General features: G+C 42.3%; 5 protein-coding genes across 9 annotated transcripts in view; 3 read left to right on the top strand and 2 right to left on the bottom strand.

Annotated features, from left to right (window-relative positions):
• The first annotated feature begins 180 nt into the window (after nucleotides 1-180).
• On the top strand, nucleotides 181-3878 carry LOC117790971 (histone-lysine N-methyltransferase PR-Set7). Of its 2 annotated transcripts, none has more exons than XM_034630597.1 (3): nucleotides 181-407; nucleotides 683-1133; nucleotides 1336-3878. In XM_034630597.1, exons 2-3 carry the CDS (start codon nucleotides 821-823, stop codon nucleotides 3000-3002), a joined length of 1980 nt encoding a protein of 659 aa, XP_034486488.1. In that variant the 5' UTR covers nucleotides 181-407; nucleotides 683-820; the 3' UTR covers nucleotides 3003-3878. The 2 variants fall into 2 exon arrangements, with proteins under 2 accessions (XP_034486488.1, XP_034486487.1); XM_034630596.1 differs by having other exon boundaries at nucleotides 183-407; nucleotides 1219-3878.
• An 859-nt stretch (nucleotides 3879-4737) lies between these two features.
• Nucleotides 4738-10809, bottom strand: LOC117790968 (rho GTPase-activating protein gacF). Of its 2 annotated transcripts, none has more exons than XM_034630589.1 (4): nucleotides 10190-10804; nucleotides 8969-10119; nucleotides 8726-8909; nucleotides 4738-6859 (listed from the first exon to the last, which is right to left on the bottom strand). In XM_034630589.1, the coding sequence occupies exons 1-4, from the start codon at nucleotides 10368-10370 to the stop codon at nucleotides 5223-5225; spliced, it is 3153 nt and encodes a 1050-aa protein (XP_034486480.1). In that variant the 5' UTR covers nucleotides 10371-10804; the 3' UTR covers nucleotides 4738-5222. The 2 variants fall into 2 exon arrangements, with proteins under 2 accessions (XP_034486480.1, XP_034486481.1); XM_034630590.1 differs by lacking the exon at nucleotides 4738-6859 and adding an exon at nucleotides 6887-7552 and having other exon boundaries at nucleotides 10190-10809.
• A 473-nt stretch (nucleotides 10810-11282) lies between these two features.
• Nucleotides 11283-11920, top strand: LOC117790973 (ATP synthase subunit e, mitochondrial). The gene is made up of 2 exons (XM_034630600.1): nucleotides 11283-11326; nucleotides 11443-11920. The coding sequence occupies exon 2, from the start codon at nucleotides 11477-11479 to the stop codon at nucleotides 11720-11722; it is 246 nt and encodes an 81-aa protein (XP_034486491.1). The 5' UTR covers nucleotides 11283-11326; nucleotides 11443-11476; the 3' UTR covers nucleotides 11723-11920.
• Nucleotides 11921-12031: 111 nt separating this feature from the next.
• On the top strand, nucleotides 12032-13867 carry LOC117790972 (DNA repair protein XRCC3). 2 transcript variants are annotated; one of them, XM_034630599.1, is made up of 4 exons: nucleotides 12032-12290; nucleotides 12392-12535; nucleotides 12597-12940; nucleotides 12995-13867. In XM_034630599.1, the coding sequence occupies exons 1-4, from the start codon at nucleotides 12236-12238 to the stop codon at nucleotides 13466-13468; spliced, it is 1017 nt and encodes a 338-aa protein (XP_034486490.1). In that variant the 5' UTR covers nucleotides 12032-12235; the 3' UTR covers nucleotides 13469-13867. The 2 variants fall into 2 exon arrangements, with proteins under 2 accessions (XP_034486490.1, XP_034486489.1); XM_034630598.1 differs by having other exon boundaries at nucleotides 12374-12535.
• Nucleotides 13868-14150: 283 nt separating this feature from the next.
• The window catches only part of LOC117790969 (dynein assembly factor 5, axonemal-like), a 45710-nt gene continuing 44533 nt past the window's right edge, over nucleotides 14151-15327 (bottom strand). Inside the window, exons 5-6 of one of the 2 annotated variants that reach the window (XM_034630595.1) lie at nucleotides 15003-15141; nucleotides 14151-14654 (exon numbers count right to left, since the gene is read on the bottom strand). In XM_034630595.1, coding sequence (XP_034486486.1) covers nucleotides 14197-14654; nucleotides 15003-15141 — 597 coding nt within the window. In that variant the 3' untranslated portion in view covers nucleotides 14151-14196. Of the gene's footprint in view, nucleotides 15142-15327 lie in introns of both variants that reach the window. The other variant, XM_034630594.1, reaches the window with a different exon arrangement.

Here is a 15327-nt window from a genome sequence, read left to right as displayed (position 1 = left end):
TGTTACTTCATTATCATGTCATTGGGCATTAGATCTTCCATTACTTATACTTTGTAATATTATTCATATTTAATGCAAATGTATCTAAATTTGCTTTCATAAATTTTGCAAATTACGGAACTTTTGACAGTGTTGCATAGTACGTGGTCGTGGCTCTTTCGATCTACACAGATATCGATGGCCAAAAATATCGATAAGATATCAACAACTCTACTGCAAAACGGAATATAAAACACAAAAAAGTTTGCGGAAAAAGAAAAAGTGCATATAGCTGACTGCTGACTGTAAAAATAATATTACAAGGCGGCGATATAAAGTTGCAATGTTCGGGAAACAGTGTAAAAAAAGTAAAAACATGCGCTACTGCGTATGACGACGGAATTTCATTTGAACAAACTAAATAATAGGTAGGCCTCAGTCTCAGGCGCAACGAGCAGTCGCTTCAGTTCATTCTATCACTCTTCCTCTTTCGTCTTCGTCTTCCTCTTCGTTTCGTGCGACACAAGCAACAGCAGTAACACACACAGAACGATATTTTTGTCGAGGGGCAAAAACTGTACGCGCCGTGTGGTGTATTGTTTGCTTGTGTGTGTGTGTGTGTGGGAGAGGGAGGGCAACGCGGTCCAAAATAATGTATAAAAAGTTTAATGTCTCGTTTTGTTTCTACTTATGCAAATTGCAGTCTGTTTCTGTTTCTTAGTGTGCGTGTTGTACAAATTTGCTGCCTTAGTGTAATTTATTAAACTCGACGGATTTCCAACCCTCCCCCTCAACTCAACAAACATATAATTTGTGAGGCAAATAAACCAAACCTACATAAATGATGATGGTCCGTAGACGCGCTCGTCCCGCCAAAGAGCCCGAACTAATGGTGGTAACCTCCGACGGCGTTGCAGCTGCTAATGACGAGGCGCTGACGGCGGTGCCCTTCAATGGCGAACCAATGAACGCCGTGGCGGCCACCAATAATCTCCTGGATGATCAATATTTTGCGAGCCCAAAGCGAAAAGACTGCCGCCTTATGAAAGGCAATGAAAATCTCAAGGCGGTTAATAATCCGCACATGAACAACAGCAACACCAACAAAGACAACAGTAGTATCTCAACAAAACCTGATACTGGCCGCACAATTGGTTAGTATTTTCACATTTTGAGGTTAACTTTAGTTTGTCGCACTTACCCACTTTCCACCCCCTTCCTCCCTCCTCGCTCGCACAGGCGTTCCGCTGGCAACGCGCTCGCAAACACGCACCATCGAGAACTTTTTCAGAGCGAATGCAGCAGCTAAAAGCGCACATGCCAAGAAAATGACTACAATTCTATCACTACCAACAGAGACAACAATGGCAACTACAACCACAACGACAGCCACAACCACAACCGAAGAGCAAAAGACAATAACAATAAGTGCTGCCCTGGCGGAAGATCTGGAGGAGGAGTCGCTGATGTACGATGCACATTCCATGGCATCCCCGTCGACCAGCACAAGCACTAGCTCACCAGCATATCAGCATAATGATGACTTGGAAGTTGGCTCTGATGTTGGCTTAAACTTCGCACACACAGACACAGACATAGCCACACAAACAGATATACACATGCATCGCTCGGGATTGAGGGACAGTCACAGTTCGACGCATAGCAGCAGCAGCAGCAGCGCTGCCACATCAGATAATATATTTCTGCAGGAGCCAGTGCTGACGCTGGACATCGATCGCACACCCACCAAAGCCTCCAGCATCCGTATAAACAAAAGCTTTGAGCTGGCTAATGCCGTATTCTCGTCACCGCCCTCTGTGCTGAGTGCCTCCATGCTCAATGGTCGCTTCAATCAGATTGTCACGCTCAATGGTCACATGCAGTATCATGATCATGAGAATGATCGTGAGCTCGTGCAGCCGTTGAACGGCTTCGAATTGGACCAACATGACAGCAGTTCCTGCGACAGTGGAGTCGCCTGCAGCCTGACGACGGGAACGGGCACGGGTACGGGGATAGAGACGGGCACATCGCCTGCAGTGGCGGGCATGCGTCGACGTAAGCCCGCGACACCGCATCGCATTCTCTGCCCCTCACCCATCAAAACAATGCCGCGAGACGCCACACTGTTGAAGGGCGGCGAGGCACAGTCGCCCAGAAAGTCGCCACGTAAACTGCAGTCACAGCTGGCGGCAACAGTTGCCTGCAAGTCGCGACGAAGACTGAATCAGCCAAAGCCACAAGCGCCTTACCAGCAGCCAAGTGCCACGCCAAATGATGATGTTGTCGTTGTATTGGATGATGATGAGGATGACGAGGATGATGTCCACGCCTTGCTCAAAGCTGCCGAGGAGCGTGAGAATCTGAACAAAGCTAAAGTAATGCTCAAGCCAACGACAGTGCCTGCGGCGGCAGTCAAGCCAAAGGCTCCATCCAAGACAGCAAAGGCCAAGACACTGGCGGGCAAGTCACAGCCGCTGGCAGCGACAAACGGTAACCGTGAACTGACCGAGTTCTTTCCCGTGCGACGCAGCGTGCGCAAGACCAAAACGGCTGTCAAGGAGGAGATGATGCGCAATCTGGAGCAAGCTGTACTCGAGGAGCGCTGTGAGGGTCTACAAGTGCGCCACTTTGTGGGCAAGGGGCGTGGCGTTGTTGCCAAGCGTCTCTTCAAGCGGAACGAGTTTGTTGTCGAATATGTTGGCGATCTGATTGCCATCAGTGAGGCTGCAGACCGCGAGCGTCGCTATGCCCTGGACGAGAATGCCGGCTGCTACATGTATTACTTTAAGCACAAAAACCAACAGTACTGCATTGATGCCACCGTGGACACCGGCAAGCTGGGACGGCTCATCAATCACTCGCGCAACGGGAATCTAATGACAAAAGTCGTTGTTATCAAACAGCGGCCGCATCTAGTGCTATTGGCCAAGGACGACATTGAGCCTGGAGAGGAACTGACTTACGATTATGGCGATCGTTCCAAGGAATCGCTACTGCATCATCCATGGCTGGCATTTTGAGCCTGCAAGGAGCAACTATCATTACCTAATTACATAATAAATATTAGCTAAGATATTCTTTGATGAAAATTGAAAAGCAAGAGAAAAAAAAATGAAACCGAAGAAGTTGAAGATGAACTAAAAACTGTTAGTGCAAAATATCGTAATTGATAATGTGTCACTTCATATTTTTGGATTTGTTAACGTTTTTACTTTGTGTTAAGGCATCGATAAGAGTATGATGCATTGATTGAATTGAAACTGTTAAACATTTAGAAGAAGAAGTTGAAGAAGCCGTATGCTGATGATTATGACATTAACATTGCATTCACATTTATAATGAACGTACATACTATTTATATAGATTAGAGATATGAAATATTGTATTGCTAATTATTATATATATACATATTATGTACTATTTACTGCCATAGTGCTATCTATATACACCCCGTGCACCTCGCTCGTCAATCCCAATCAAAACAAAAAAACAATTCAAAAAAAAAGAGAAAAAAAAAACAAAAATAAGTTCTGACTAGATTAAAAATATGATTATAATTATGGCATTATAAATCCATTTACAAACACACACAAGGCTTTCTGTAGCGTCCTTCGGCAACAACTACTTCCTGAGAGACACTTACTTCTCCCATTGAGCTTCCTCAGGCAAAAGTGAGCCGCATGTTTGATGTAGACTTTAAGCAGGTTTCAATAACTCCAATGAATCCCTCCCAGCATGCCTCCAACAAAAATCACACATTAATCCAATTAAATGCAGCAGCATATCCTCCCGCCCTGTATCCATGGAAATCCTATTGATAAGTAAATCAATGCAAGATTGTATTGCAGACAACTTGGTTCAAATTATTAAATAAACAATAACAAAATATTTGTCAATTATGATTTCATTTTATTTTTAAATCTGCGCATATTTATACAATACAGTACATTATCTATTAATTGTATAATATATATATAATTTGTAGCACATAATACATTTATTTTATTAGTTGTAATTCAAATGAAGCAGCAAAACCATCATAATTTTATCATGTCCATGTTCATTTTAGGGTTTTACTTTTCATCTTTGTTAGCAAAATAAAACATAAAACAAAAAACACATACACAAATGCATAGTTTACAATTAAGTCTACGTCTACGATCATCGATTCAATTTAGTTATAATTTATTACAAATAATTGTTTTACTTTCATACACAAACACACACACACACATGCACTCACAAGCAGATAAAAAACAAAAGAAAACAAAAACATTAAGCAAAATAAATAAATGAAACATTAACACAAAGTGTGAATCCGATTTTGTTCTTTGTTTCACTTGGGAGATCATGGCATACTATATGACTACTCTTGGAATGCACGCGATTTATAATATCGTAACAAATTCGATTACATTATATCATTTACACACAGACACACAGTATATAAATATAATATGTATTTATATATTTATTTCAATAAGTGTCGCTTAGGCGGCGGGTTTCATTTTGGGCCAACGACCTGGAGTATCTCGCTTTGGAATGGCTTAAGTAGAAGTGAATGAACTTGACTAAAGGACTTCTAATTTATCCCCAAATCCTGGCCTTAAACTGGGAAATACAAAGTTAACATCTCTATATATTTAGTTTGGGTAAAACTAATAGGGGAAAACAAGCGAAAACAATTGAAGTCCCTCCCTAAGCCACAAAGCGCAGACCACAGCTAAATGGAGAGGTAAATATATTGATACTACAATAACTTTCTTTAATCACACACATATTAGTACTAAATTTGCTGAGTAAGTTAAGTATTCGGGCCAGCTAATTTATCAAGAAATTAAAAAATTAAAAATGTATATAAATATTGCACTAAGGAAATCTTTACTCATCTTTCCGTCGATTTATCCATTGCTTTCGACTAACAACTACAGCCCAAGACTAACAACGACAACGACAACATCAACAAACAGCAAGAGCAACAACAATGACACACACATACGAGTATACACAAACATTTTAACAATAACAAAGAGCAACATTACGCACACTTTTCTCTCACAATCTTCTAGTCTGTTGACTTATTTAGCAAAAAATAATAATATCAAGACGGATTCATAATACTGACGACTGCAAGGAGGACGCGTTGCCTACGTCAAGATGCTTGCCTCGGCTGGTAGTGGGCGTGGCGGCGGCACTAGCAACATTGCCGACTTTTGCTTTTGCTGTGGCCGCAACTTGTGTCATTTCTTGGCACTAAAACTGGGCTTGGGCAGCGAACTCATGAATGCACCCGCATTTGTGGGCAATGCCGGTGCCACAAAACTCAGATCGGGTATTAAAGAGATTCGTGGCGCCACCTTTGCATTGCCCAAGTGAAATTGTTGACGATGAGGTTGCTGTTGCTGCTGCTGCTGTTGTTGTTGCTGCTGCAGTTGTTGCTGGTGATGCTGATGATGTTGCTGCTGATAAGTTGCAGGTGTTGCCAATGGTGTTGCTGTTGGCACCGTGGAGAAGTCATGCATCATATGTATCTGCTGTGGTATGGCAGCAACATTGTTGTTGTTGTTGTGGTTGTTGCTGCTGTTGCTTTTATTGCTTTGGTATTTGGGCACTAGATTGCTGTGTCCATGTGGCTGCTGCTGTTGCTGATAGAGGCTCATTGGATTATTGTAGAAGTTGGCACTATGCCAGGCGCCTGAATTGAACTGAGGCGCAGCACGTGAATTGAGCGCAGCGGACAATGGTGTGCTGCTCACAAAGTCCGACCAATCATCCTCTTTAGCTGCAGCAGCTGTTTGTGACGGCTTCTGAACATTGACTACATTATTGTTGTGGCTATTTTGTTGTAGCTGCTGCTGCTGCTGCTGTTGTTGCACGGGCACGGATACAAAGTCAGACCAATCGTCATCCTCCTGTTGCTGCTGCTGCTCCATCTGCTGCTGTTGCTTGGGCGACTGTTGCGCCACCGTTGCACTTATCGTGGGCGGCTTGTACTGATGTGAAAACAATTCTTCGATGCGAGCCAATTCCTCGGCATTGATGCTGGCCAATGCATTGTCGCCCCATTCGATGCTCGGCTTGGCCAACGGAATGCTTTGTGGCAGCAATATGGCCGGACTGAGTATCATATGCTCCCCAAAAGTGGGCGTGCCATTGCGTGGCGGCTGCAACTGAGCCGAATTCTTGATGGCAGACACAGATTGGAAATCACTGAAATCATCATCCTCTGTTGTTGTTTTTCCAGCTACATTCACTTTGCTGGGCGAGTCGAGGCCAAAGGGCGGCGGTTTGTACTCCACATCGCGATATTCCTTCTTGACAACCGTCTCGTCAATAATGATGCCAGCCGAGGCAATCTCGTAGTCAAAATCAATGGGCGCCAGCGTTGTCGTCTTGGCCACCACCGTGTCCGACTTCGAGGGCGTATAAATGTGCGTCTCCTTGAGGGGCAACGCATAACTGTTGCTATTATTGGTGACTTCATGCAATTGCTGACTGTTAACTGTAGTTGTTGTTGCTATCGGTGGCGGTGGCGGTGATGGCGACGAGGATGAGCTTCTCAGATCAAGCTGCTGCTGCTGAGAGTGCTGCTCATCGTCGTCGAAGTGGTGGCCATTGCCGTCTGCTGGTAGAGCAGCCGATATCGTCGCTGTTGTTGTTGCAGCAGCAAATACTGATGCTGTTGCTGCGGTGTCATCGAAATTGGTGGCGGACATGGCAACGGCAACGGCAATTGCTTCATCGATGCTGTTGCAGTTGCCGATGTTGCTGGCGTTTGTCGTGCTCTGCCCTTGCCCAAGAGCAATGCCAGGCTGCGTTTTAACTTGGCCCGCTTGTGCTGTGGCTGTGGTTGTTGCTGCTGTTGTCGCTTCAAGTCCTGTGAACCACACAAAAACAATAAGGATCAGTTGCAAGCAATTATGATTGTTTCTGCATATATAAAAATGACAACATGAGAACAAAGTTACGAGAGGGGAGGTTTAACTAGTGCAGTTGGGGGGGGGGGCGGGGCGGAGCGAGGGCTGAGTCTGAGGGGAATAAACAGTTGGAGTTGCATATAAAAAACACAACAACTAAAAAAATTAATAAATATAGATTAACAGCTACAACACGCACGAAGCCAACGAAAACTTACTAAGATCCAGCAAGGCGACGTGAGCAGTGATATTTGTGTTGTTTGTTGTTGTTGTATTGGTTATTGTTGTTGTAGTTGTTGTTGTTGTTGTAATTGCATGATTGTTATTGGTATTATTATTATTATTGTTGTTGCAGATGGTGGCAAAATGTGTGACAAAATTGTGCATATCATTGGTATTGGCATTGCATTGATTGTTGTTGTTGTTGTTGTGGTGGTGGTGGTGGTGGTGATTGTTGTTGATTGTCATTTTGTCATTTGGATTATCATATAGTTCCATCATCGCATCCAAGGCATCGTGATTGTTGTTGTTTTTTAAATTGTGGGAGTAGTTAGAGGTAACAAGATTTATTTTATCAGCATTAGCCACCATCGTTACTTGGTCTAGTTGTTGTGGTTGTTGTTGTTCCAATTGTAAGGTCTGTACATGTGAGTCTAAATACAATTTATCATAAGGATAAATTTCAGTACAAAAATGGTGGGCACAAGAATCAAAGTGATAGACGATGCCCTTACAGAAAGCAGTCGCGAAGTAAGTTAAAATAAATATTTGGTATTTATGCCGGACAAACGAAACCTAAACCCGACCGTTTGTTTGTAAAATAATAATGCAATGTGCAATTTAAAGTTTACAGCATGCTGTTTACTCAATGTATCATCTTTCTGTATAGTAACCGTGTGTCAAATAATTGTATAGACACAATTTTTTTTCATTTTCAAAAATAGTCAGGCGTAAATTTAATTATTAAACAATATATATTAGCTCCACACTGTCACAAAAATCCTTTATACCAATTTTGAACTCAAAAGCTGAAAAGGTATGACAGTAGAAAGTTGGAAATCTCTTTGACCTAGCAACTTTACCACAACCGTACAGGTAGAACCGTTTCGGTATTCGGTTCTTGACAGAGAATTTTCATTCGGTTACGGTTTCAGTACCGAAACTAAGAATGAAATGGTTAGTTTCGGTTAAAGGTTACGGTACCGGATCCGGTGTTATTCCTTGAAATTAAATATTTAGCGGTTCAAAACCTTTTTAATATATTTAAGTTTGGATCCGCAAGCAACACTTAAATCGAACAAAGATTAACACAACATTTAAAAACAATTGATTAGAACATTTTGTAAACAGCAACTATCGTTTTTGATAGTACATTTTTAAATAAATATTAAGAGGAGCTAAAATTCTCAACCAAAAATATAGTGAAGATAAGAGAAAGTGTATTTTTTTTTGTAACTTAAACTGACTCAAATTTTTTTGTTCATAATAAAACTAGTTTACGAAATTTGTATCTCTGCCAAAACAATGATAGTTCTGTTTCTGCAAGGGCATTTACGCTTCGGTGCGCCGAAGTTGTGATATTTGCTTTAAGTAAGGAGAACAAAAACAAATAGAATGTAAATCAAAACGTTAATGCAGATAACAGCCAATAAACGGCAGGCCAATTAGTTGTTCAGTTGGTAAGCGAAGGCATGTGGATCAACTAAAGCGTTTTGAGGAAAGAACGAGCGAGAGGCGGTGGCAATTTTGGTTACGATAAACGTGTGTAGCAGTTAATTTGCGGCAACTAAGTGGTGTGTGGGCCAATGACCCAACTGGGAACTTACCCTCAAGTGACTGCAGGGTGGAGTTGTTGTTGTTGTTGTTAGGTGACTGCCAGCTGGATGTGGTGTCCAGCACTGAGGAAGCAGCAGTATTTGCTGCCGACAGAGGCTTGAGTGGCTTAAGTGGATCATAGCTTAGGTTGGCCGCAAAACGTGGCATGGATGAGTTCCACTTGTCGCCAAAGAGCTGCAGGATAACACCAAAAAGTTAGGTATTTTAAATGGAACCTATTCCTCAGCACTTACAATATTTCGCGAATCAATGCCAAGGGAACGCACCAGGGAGTGCTGCATCTCCGAGCTGACCCACTGATAGTCCAGAGCATGCGCCTGTTCAATGGCACCGAAGTGCAAGCTTTGCACCTCAGCAAGTGGCGTCTGTTTGGCTGCAATCTGTGCACTGCTCGCTTCGTGGTTGGGAAACATTAGATCCAGCACGGGCTTCACACGCTCTGTAATGTTCAAAACTGTTGCAGCTGGCGGTGGTGGTTGGGGTAGCCCTGGTGTGGCAAGAACAGGTGTAACTGCAGCTTCAACAGATACAAATGAAGGTTCCGAGAAGTCGCCAAAATCATCATCATCATCATTATTCTCAACAGTGGCTGCCTCCACTGTAGTCGTTGAGGGAGTTGCAAAATCTTGAAAGTCATCAAAACCATCATCATTGCTCATCACAGGCTCGGGCCGCCGGGACTCCACAGGCGCTGGAGCCTCAGAGAAGTCAGCAAAGTCCCCAAAGTCATCGTCATCGTCCACATCTTCATCAACTCCATTTACGTTTGTCGACGGCTGAGATATGTCTACTGGAGGCGTCTCTTGGAATGCAGCAAATGTGTGCTCTACATTAGGAATCTGATTACTCAAAGCAGCAGGCACCTGCTGTAGAGTGGGCGTGGCTACAATCTCTATGGCAAAAAAGTCATCGGCACCCTCAGGTATGAATAGTTCTTTGGGTTTCTTTGGTGAACACTCCTCATCACTGTCATCGGTTACATCCTCCAGTGTTACTTGGTGGCATAAAACAGGCGCTTTGGTTGCTTGCTCATCTGCCACTGGAGACAATGTGCATGTTGGCGATATACTTTCGCTGGAATACAAACTCAGGCTGTCAAGTTTAAGTGAGGGTATATTATCATTGGTATTGGTTTCCTCCTCCGCCTCTGCCTCCTGTTCCTCATTTGGTTTATCGAAATCCTCTGGATCATCGATCTCAGGTAAAGGTGGAGGCATTTCCTGCTCATATGCATCAAATTGTGGCGCTTTCACCTGATAATTGAAAGCCTCGACTGTTGGTTTGGCAGTTACAGATGAATTGCTATGGCCATTGCTCAATTCCGGTGCCAGTGGTTGTGCAATATGCTCTGATGTTGATATGGGCAGTTCGGGTATAGAGGGAACTGCAAGGTACAGCAAATTAGAATCGTCATGTTGTTAATGAGAATGAGACTATAAAAATAAGCAAACTACCTTTCGTACTGAGCGAGACTTCATGCGTTTCGGTGACTAAGCCATACTCAGAGAATTCGTCTGCGTCACCGTCACCGTCTTCCAAGTGCAGCGTTGACTGCAGCCCCGAATCGTCGTCGTCCTCGCCAAAATCAATCGGGGGTGGCGTGCTGCATAAAAGCGGCGGCGGCACATTCACCATTTCGTGAGTCCTTTGTTCCAAATTCGCTGTACTTCTTGTTGTTTTTGTTGTTGTTGTCGTGCTAATTTGGCTAACAGCAGCTGCAAACACTTCAGGAACTCTCTCGCTGGCCGCTGTGACGTTTCAACCCGTTTATCTGCGTATGTGTATTGGTTCTTATTTGTGAGTGTGTGTACGTGTGTGTGAGCCCACTCAAGGTCTGTGTTGGAATTTTCTTGCTTGTTTTTTCAGTTTCAAATACGCGTTGGCGTTGTCACTTTCTCTAGCGCTTAAATGTCACTTGCGAAATGCTGTTGGCCTCTTATGTCTAAATCAGTTGTTTTTAGGTTCAAAAATCGCCATTTCTTTAACAAAACAAAAATTTTTTCAGGTTTAGTTCTGACATTCACACTTAGAGATGTGTGACTTGCGACAAGTATTTACTAGTAACGAGTCAATATTGCCACAAAATACCAAAAGCACGGTTTTCAGAGTAGAATAATTTGAAAATGGTGAATGCAAATTTCAAAATGCATAAAACTTTGAAAAAAACTAGTAATTTGATGAAAATTAGAATTCGAAATTAGACAAAACTAAGGTGAACATTTAATGATGGTTTGAAGTTCGCCAGACCTCGGAAAAAAAGTTAGAAAATTTAAATCTTTAAAAAAAAATATATATATAAAAAAATCGAGATAATTCTAACAAAAATTATGGAAAAATTTAAAAAATTTTAGCAAAAAAAAAAAGGAATTAAGTAGAATAAGAAAAAACACCCAATTTCGGAAAAGTACTTGTTTTTTTCAGTACAAAAAATTAAACCAGATCGCGAAATCTTGCAGGGTGGCAGCCTTAGCACCGGGTGGCAATCTTCCACACCAGTGGTAACCACTCTGTTTGACTTACTCAAAACAACCCTGTCTGACAGCTGCTTTAAGGTTAAAAATACCGAGTGAATTTGGATTTTCATTGATTTGAGGTAAATATAGTTATTTAATACAACATTTGCATATTTAAACATTGCACGTATTATGCAAGTGTCGTGGCAACATTTAAAATCATTCGCGTAATTGACCTATCTATTTTGCTTGCAGATTACGCTCCGCATATTACATAACTAAGCAGAAATGTCTCAGGCTCCAGTTCGTGTCTCACCGCTGATCAAGCTCGGCAGATGGTCCTTGCTTCTTGTGGGCATTGCCTACGGTGCTGCCCACCAAAGCCGACTGTCCAAGAAGGAAGAGAAGGTGCGTGAGATTGAGGCTCAACAGAAAGTCGTTCGTGATGCCAAATTGGCCGAGGAGAAGAAGCGTAACGCCGAGGCCGAGATTAGGGCATTGGAAGCGCTCTCCAAACCGGCTAGCAAGCATTAGATTGAACCTTTAGTTTGTTTAAGTTAATTACACAACAGAACCATCAAGACCGACAAACAAACATCCAAATTCCGCAAGCTACAAGCGATCGCTCAGTGTAGCCATTAACTATCGATCTATAGTTTTTTTGTGTTTACTGAAATTTGTGAAAAATTAAGCAAATTAAATGATTAAAAAACAAATATGTAAAACATAAAATAGTGTCGTGTTTATTGTTTATTTGATTTTGATGAGATGCAGACGAGGACTACGTATGTTGTATGTACTCATCTATTTACCTCTCGCTTTTTCACCACGCTCGAGAGAGGGTTAATAACTCACCTCACTCAGCTGATCGCCGTCCTCTGAGTCGGTTTGAGTAAATTTGCTAATTTGGTGCAAACTGTTTGATCAATAATAATTTGCTGCCTAGGGGATAATTTGAAGGTGTTGAAACACCTTAAGTGTTGGAAGTGCACGCAAGTCATATAATCCACATGTCAGCACAACACACGCTTTGGAGCTGCCGCGACGATGGCAAACTTTTTGGAGCAGTTGCCGAAGCACTTGCAGGAGATTGCAGAGCGGGGTGAGAGTCGGACATGAAGTGGCCGCTGTTCGAGTGGTTAATTAGCATTTAATACGTATTTAATGAATCTTCAACTCACTTAGTCAACGTGCGAACTCCAGAGGCAATACTAACTACGCCCAAGGTCAAGTTCCTGGACACACGGTTGTGTGCATTGGACACTTGTGTGCATAGCTGCACTCCAGAGGATGTGCGCATTCTGAAGGACGCAGCTGCCAAGTGGCTGGCCGAAACGCCCGCATCAGGTAAGGCCAAGGAGCAACTCATACTCATATATTTTTTAATATTACTTCCCTGCACTCTCAGCGGATTCACTCTTCAGACCACCCGCTAGTTTAAAGTGGTCCCGTTTGACATTTGGTTGTGCCTCGCTAGATCGCTGCACTGGTGGCGGTATTGTAACTCGCGGCATCACGGAAATCTGCGGCATCTCGGGCTCTGGCAAGACACAACTTTTACTGCAGCTTTCTCTAGGTGTTCAGCTACCTTCAAGGCTGGGCGGCTTGGGCAAAGGCGTGGCGTTTATCTGCACTGAGGATATGTTTCCATCTCGGCGTCTGTTGCAGATTTGCAAGGCATTCGAGGCACGTTATCCAGAGGAGCAGCTCAACTTTCTGGGCAACATATTCATAGAGCATCAGTACGAAAGTGTAAGCTCAGAGATTGGAAAGTATTTTCCTTTGCTAATCCTATGTACATTGCAGAAACCATTGTTAAACTGTGTCCACAATCGACTGCCTCAGCTGCTTCAGGAGCATAGCATTGGACTGATCATCATTGACTCGGTTGCTGCCATATTCCGTCTGTATACAGACTTTGCGGAACGAGCCCGGGACATGCGTCGTCTGGTCAATGCATTGCTAACTTATGCAGACAAATATCAATGCGCTGTGGTCTGCACCAATCAGATGACTGCCAGTCTTAATGCGGATCAGCAGGCGTCGCACGATGTGCCCTGTTTGGGTCTACAGTGGGCAAATCTGGGACGGACCCGCATGCGCATTTCCAAAGTGCCCAAGCAACACAAAGTGGCGGATAAATTGCTCACCGTGCGCAAATTGGAGATCATCTATTCGCCTGAGACACCAAACGCATTTGCCGAATTTCTAATTACCTCAGAGGGCGTCGTGGATGTTCCTACGATGCCACAACCCATGCCAAGATCAAAACAATTGTGAAATGATATAACTTAGTTTTGCTGAATTGTTTATTTTTACTTTTTACTTTTTGAATTTAAAATATGTAACGTCTGCTGACCCGCGCTTTTCTTAATGTGTTGTTTTAACTTTTGTTTTCTAAGCAAACACTCACATTTAATATACATTTTTATTTTCCATTCAATTGTAATTTACACTTAGAACTGTAGTTTATGGTATAGTTTAGTATAGTTAAATTAAGTTTGTAATTAACATGACTTCACCAATTGTTGTTGTTGTTGTTGCTGTTGTTGCTTCTTGTTATTGTTGAAGCTTTTGCTGTTATTAACGCGCTTTTTTTCGCTCTCTATCTGTCTACCTCTTTCGTATACTTTATCACATGAAATTTCCGAAAGTTCAAATTACAATTATTACACAATATAGTTGTTTCTTTTTTTGTTATTAATTTAATACAGCTCATTAAACATTTAAATGCGTTTCTAATGGCAACATTTACAAAGCCTAAACTTAATATTAGTGCTTAAATATTACAAATACGTACACATTCAATAAATTACATAATTATGTAAATGTTTAAGACTAACAAGCACACATCGTTTATCATTGCAAAATATAATTACAAATTAACAATAATATTAATAATAATTGATTTTAAATGAAAGCTGGCCGTGTGCTTGAGCAATATTCGACTTTTTGGCACAAGTTTTTTTTATAATATGACTGTGGGAGAGTGAGAACATAACGTTCCTTTAAATCTCACGCATCTGCACATCTTGATCCTGCGAGTCCTGCGCCTCCGTTGAAGTGCCCGGCTCGCTGGCAGTCTCCTCATCATCGGAATCGCTTTCAGCTTTAACCGTCGTGTTATTGGCCATGGCCAGTATCTTTGAGGCGGCTAATTTGCTCTCGAAATCCATTTCAGTTAGTAGCACATTTGGCGTTGGACTGCGTCCGTTTTCCTGTGCCGCTGCCGCTGCAGCTGCAGCACGCTGATAGCTCACCGCCGGCGACTCTTCCAACTTGATGTCCAACTTTTCAGTCTGCTCCAAAGGTGCCGCCGGCTCCACGGTCAATGGTATGGCGTGTTGATGCAGTCGATGATGATGATATGTTTCTCCTATATTATTGTTGTTGGTGTTACGCTTCTCGGCTGTCTTGTTGTGGCTGTTGTTGTTGTTGTTGTTGCTGCTGTTGTTGTTGTTGTTGTAGCTGGCAGCAATTGCTGAGGATTCTCTGGGATTTGTGGACGTTCCATTTGCTGTCGGGCTATTTGTTGTGGCTTTTGGGGTTTTCTCCAACAATTGTTTTTTAATTTTTGTCGCCGAATGTTTTGCTTGCAATTTACTCTCACTATTGCTAACATTGTTGTTTTTGGTTGCAGCTATTGAACTGGTGTTGCTGTTGTTGTTGTTAGTGTTGCTGCTGTTATTGTTATTGCTGTTGCCGCGGGTTTTTTCCGACTGTCCGTTCGCCGACTTTTTGGGAGTTGACTCCACAGTGTTGGCCGTTAACGATGTGGAGTTGGAACCATCATCAGCCGTAGTGTTGTTGCTATTATTTGTTTTAGCCTGCTGCTCCGTTGTTGTTGTTGTTGTTGTTGCTGGTTTGGATGTTTTATGCTCAGCAGCCTCGTTATTTGTAACATTGTCCTGCTTTTTCCATTTTGTCCGACGATTTTGAAACCATATTTTTACCTGAAATGCAAAAACAAGAAAATAAAGATTGGTTAAAACTACATACAACGAATTAATTTATACATTTAATTTTGTACTATTGAGTGAAAAATTAGAGATATGCAACCACGACTAACTTACAATAATATTAATTTAATCGCCTTACTATAGCTTAACTGGGAAATCAATGAAATTCCGTCGAAGTTC

The sequence above is a fragment of the Drosophila innubila genome, assembly GCF_004354385.1.
Source record: "Drosophila innubila isolate TH190305 chromosome 3R unlocalized genomic scaffold, UK_Dinn_1.0 2_E_3R, whole genome shotgun sequence".
Classification (NCBI taxonomy): Eukaryota; Metazoa; Arthropoda; class Insecta; order Diptera; family Drosophilidae; genus Drosophila; species Drosophila innubila.
This window is presented reverse-complemented; position numbering and strand designations above follow the sequence as displayed.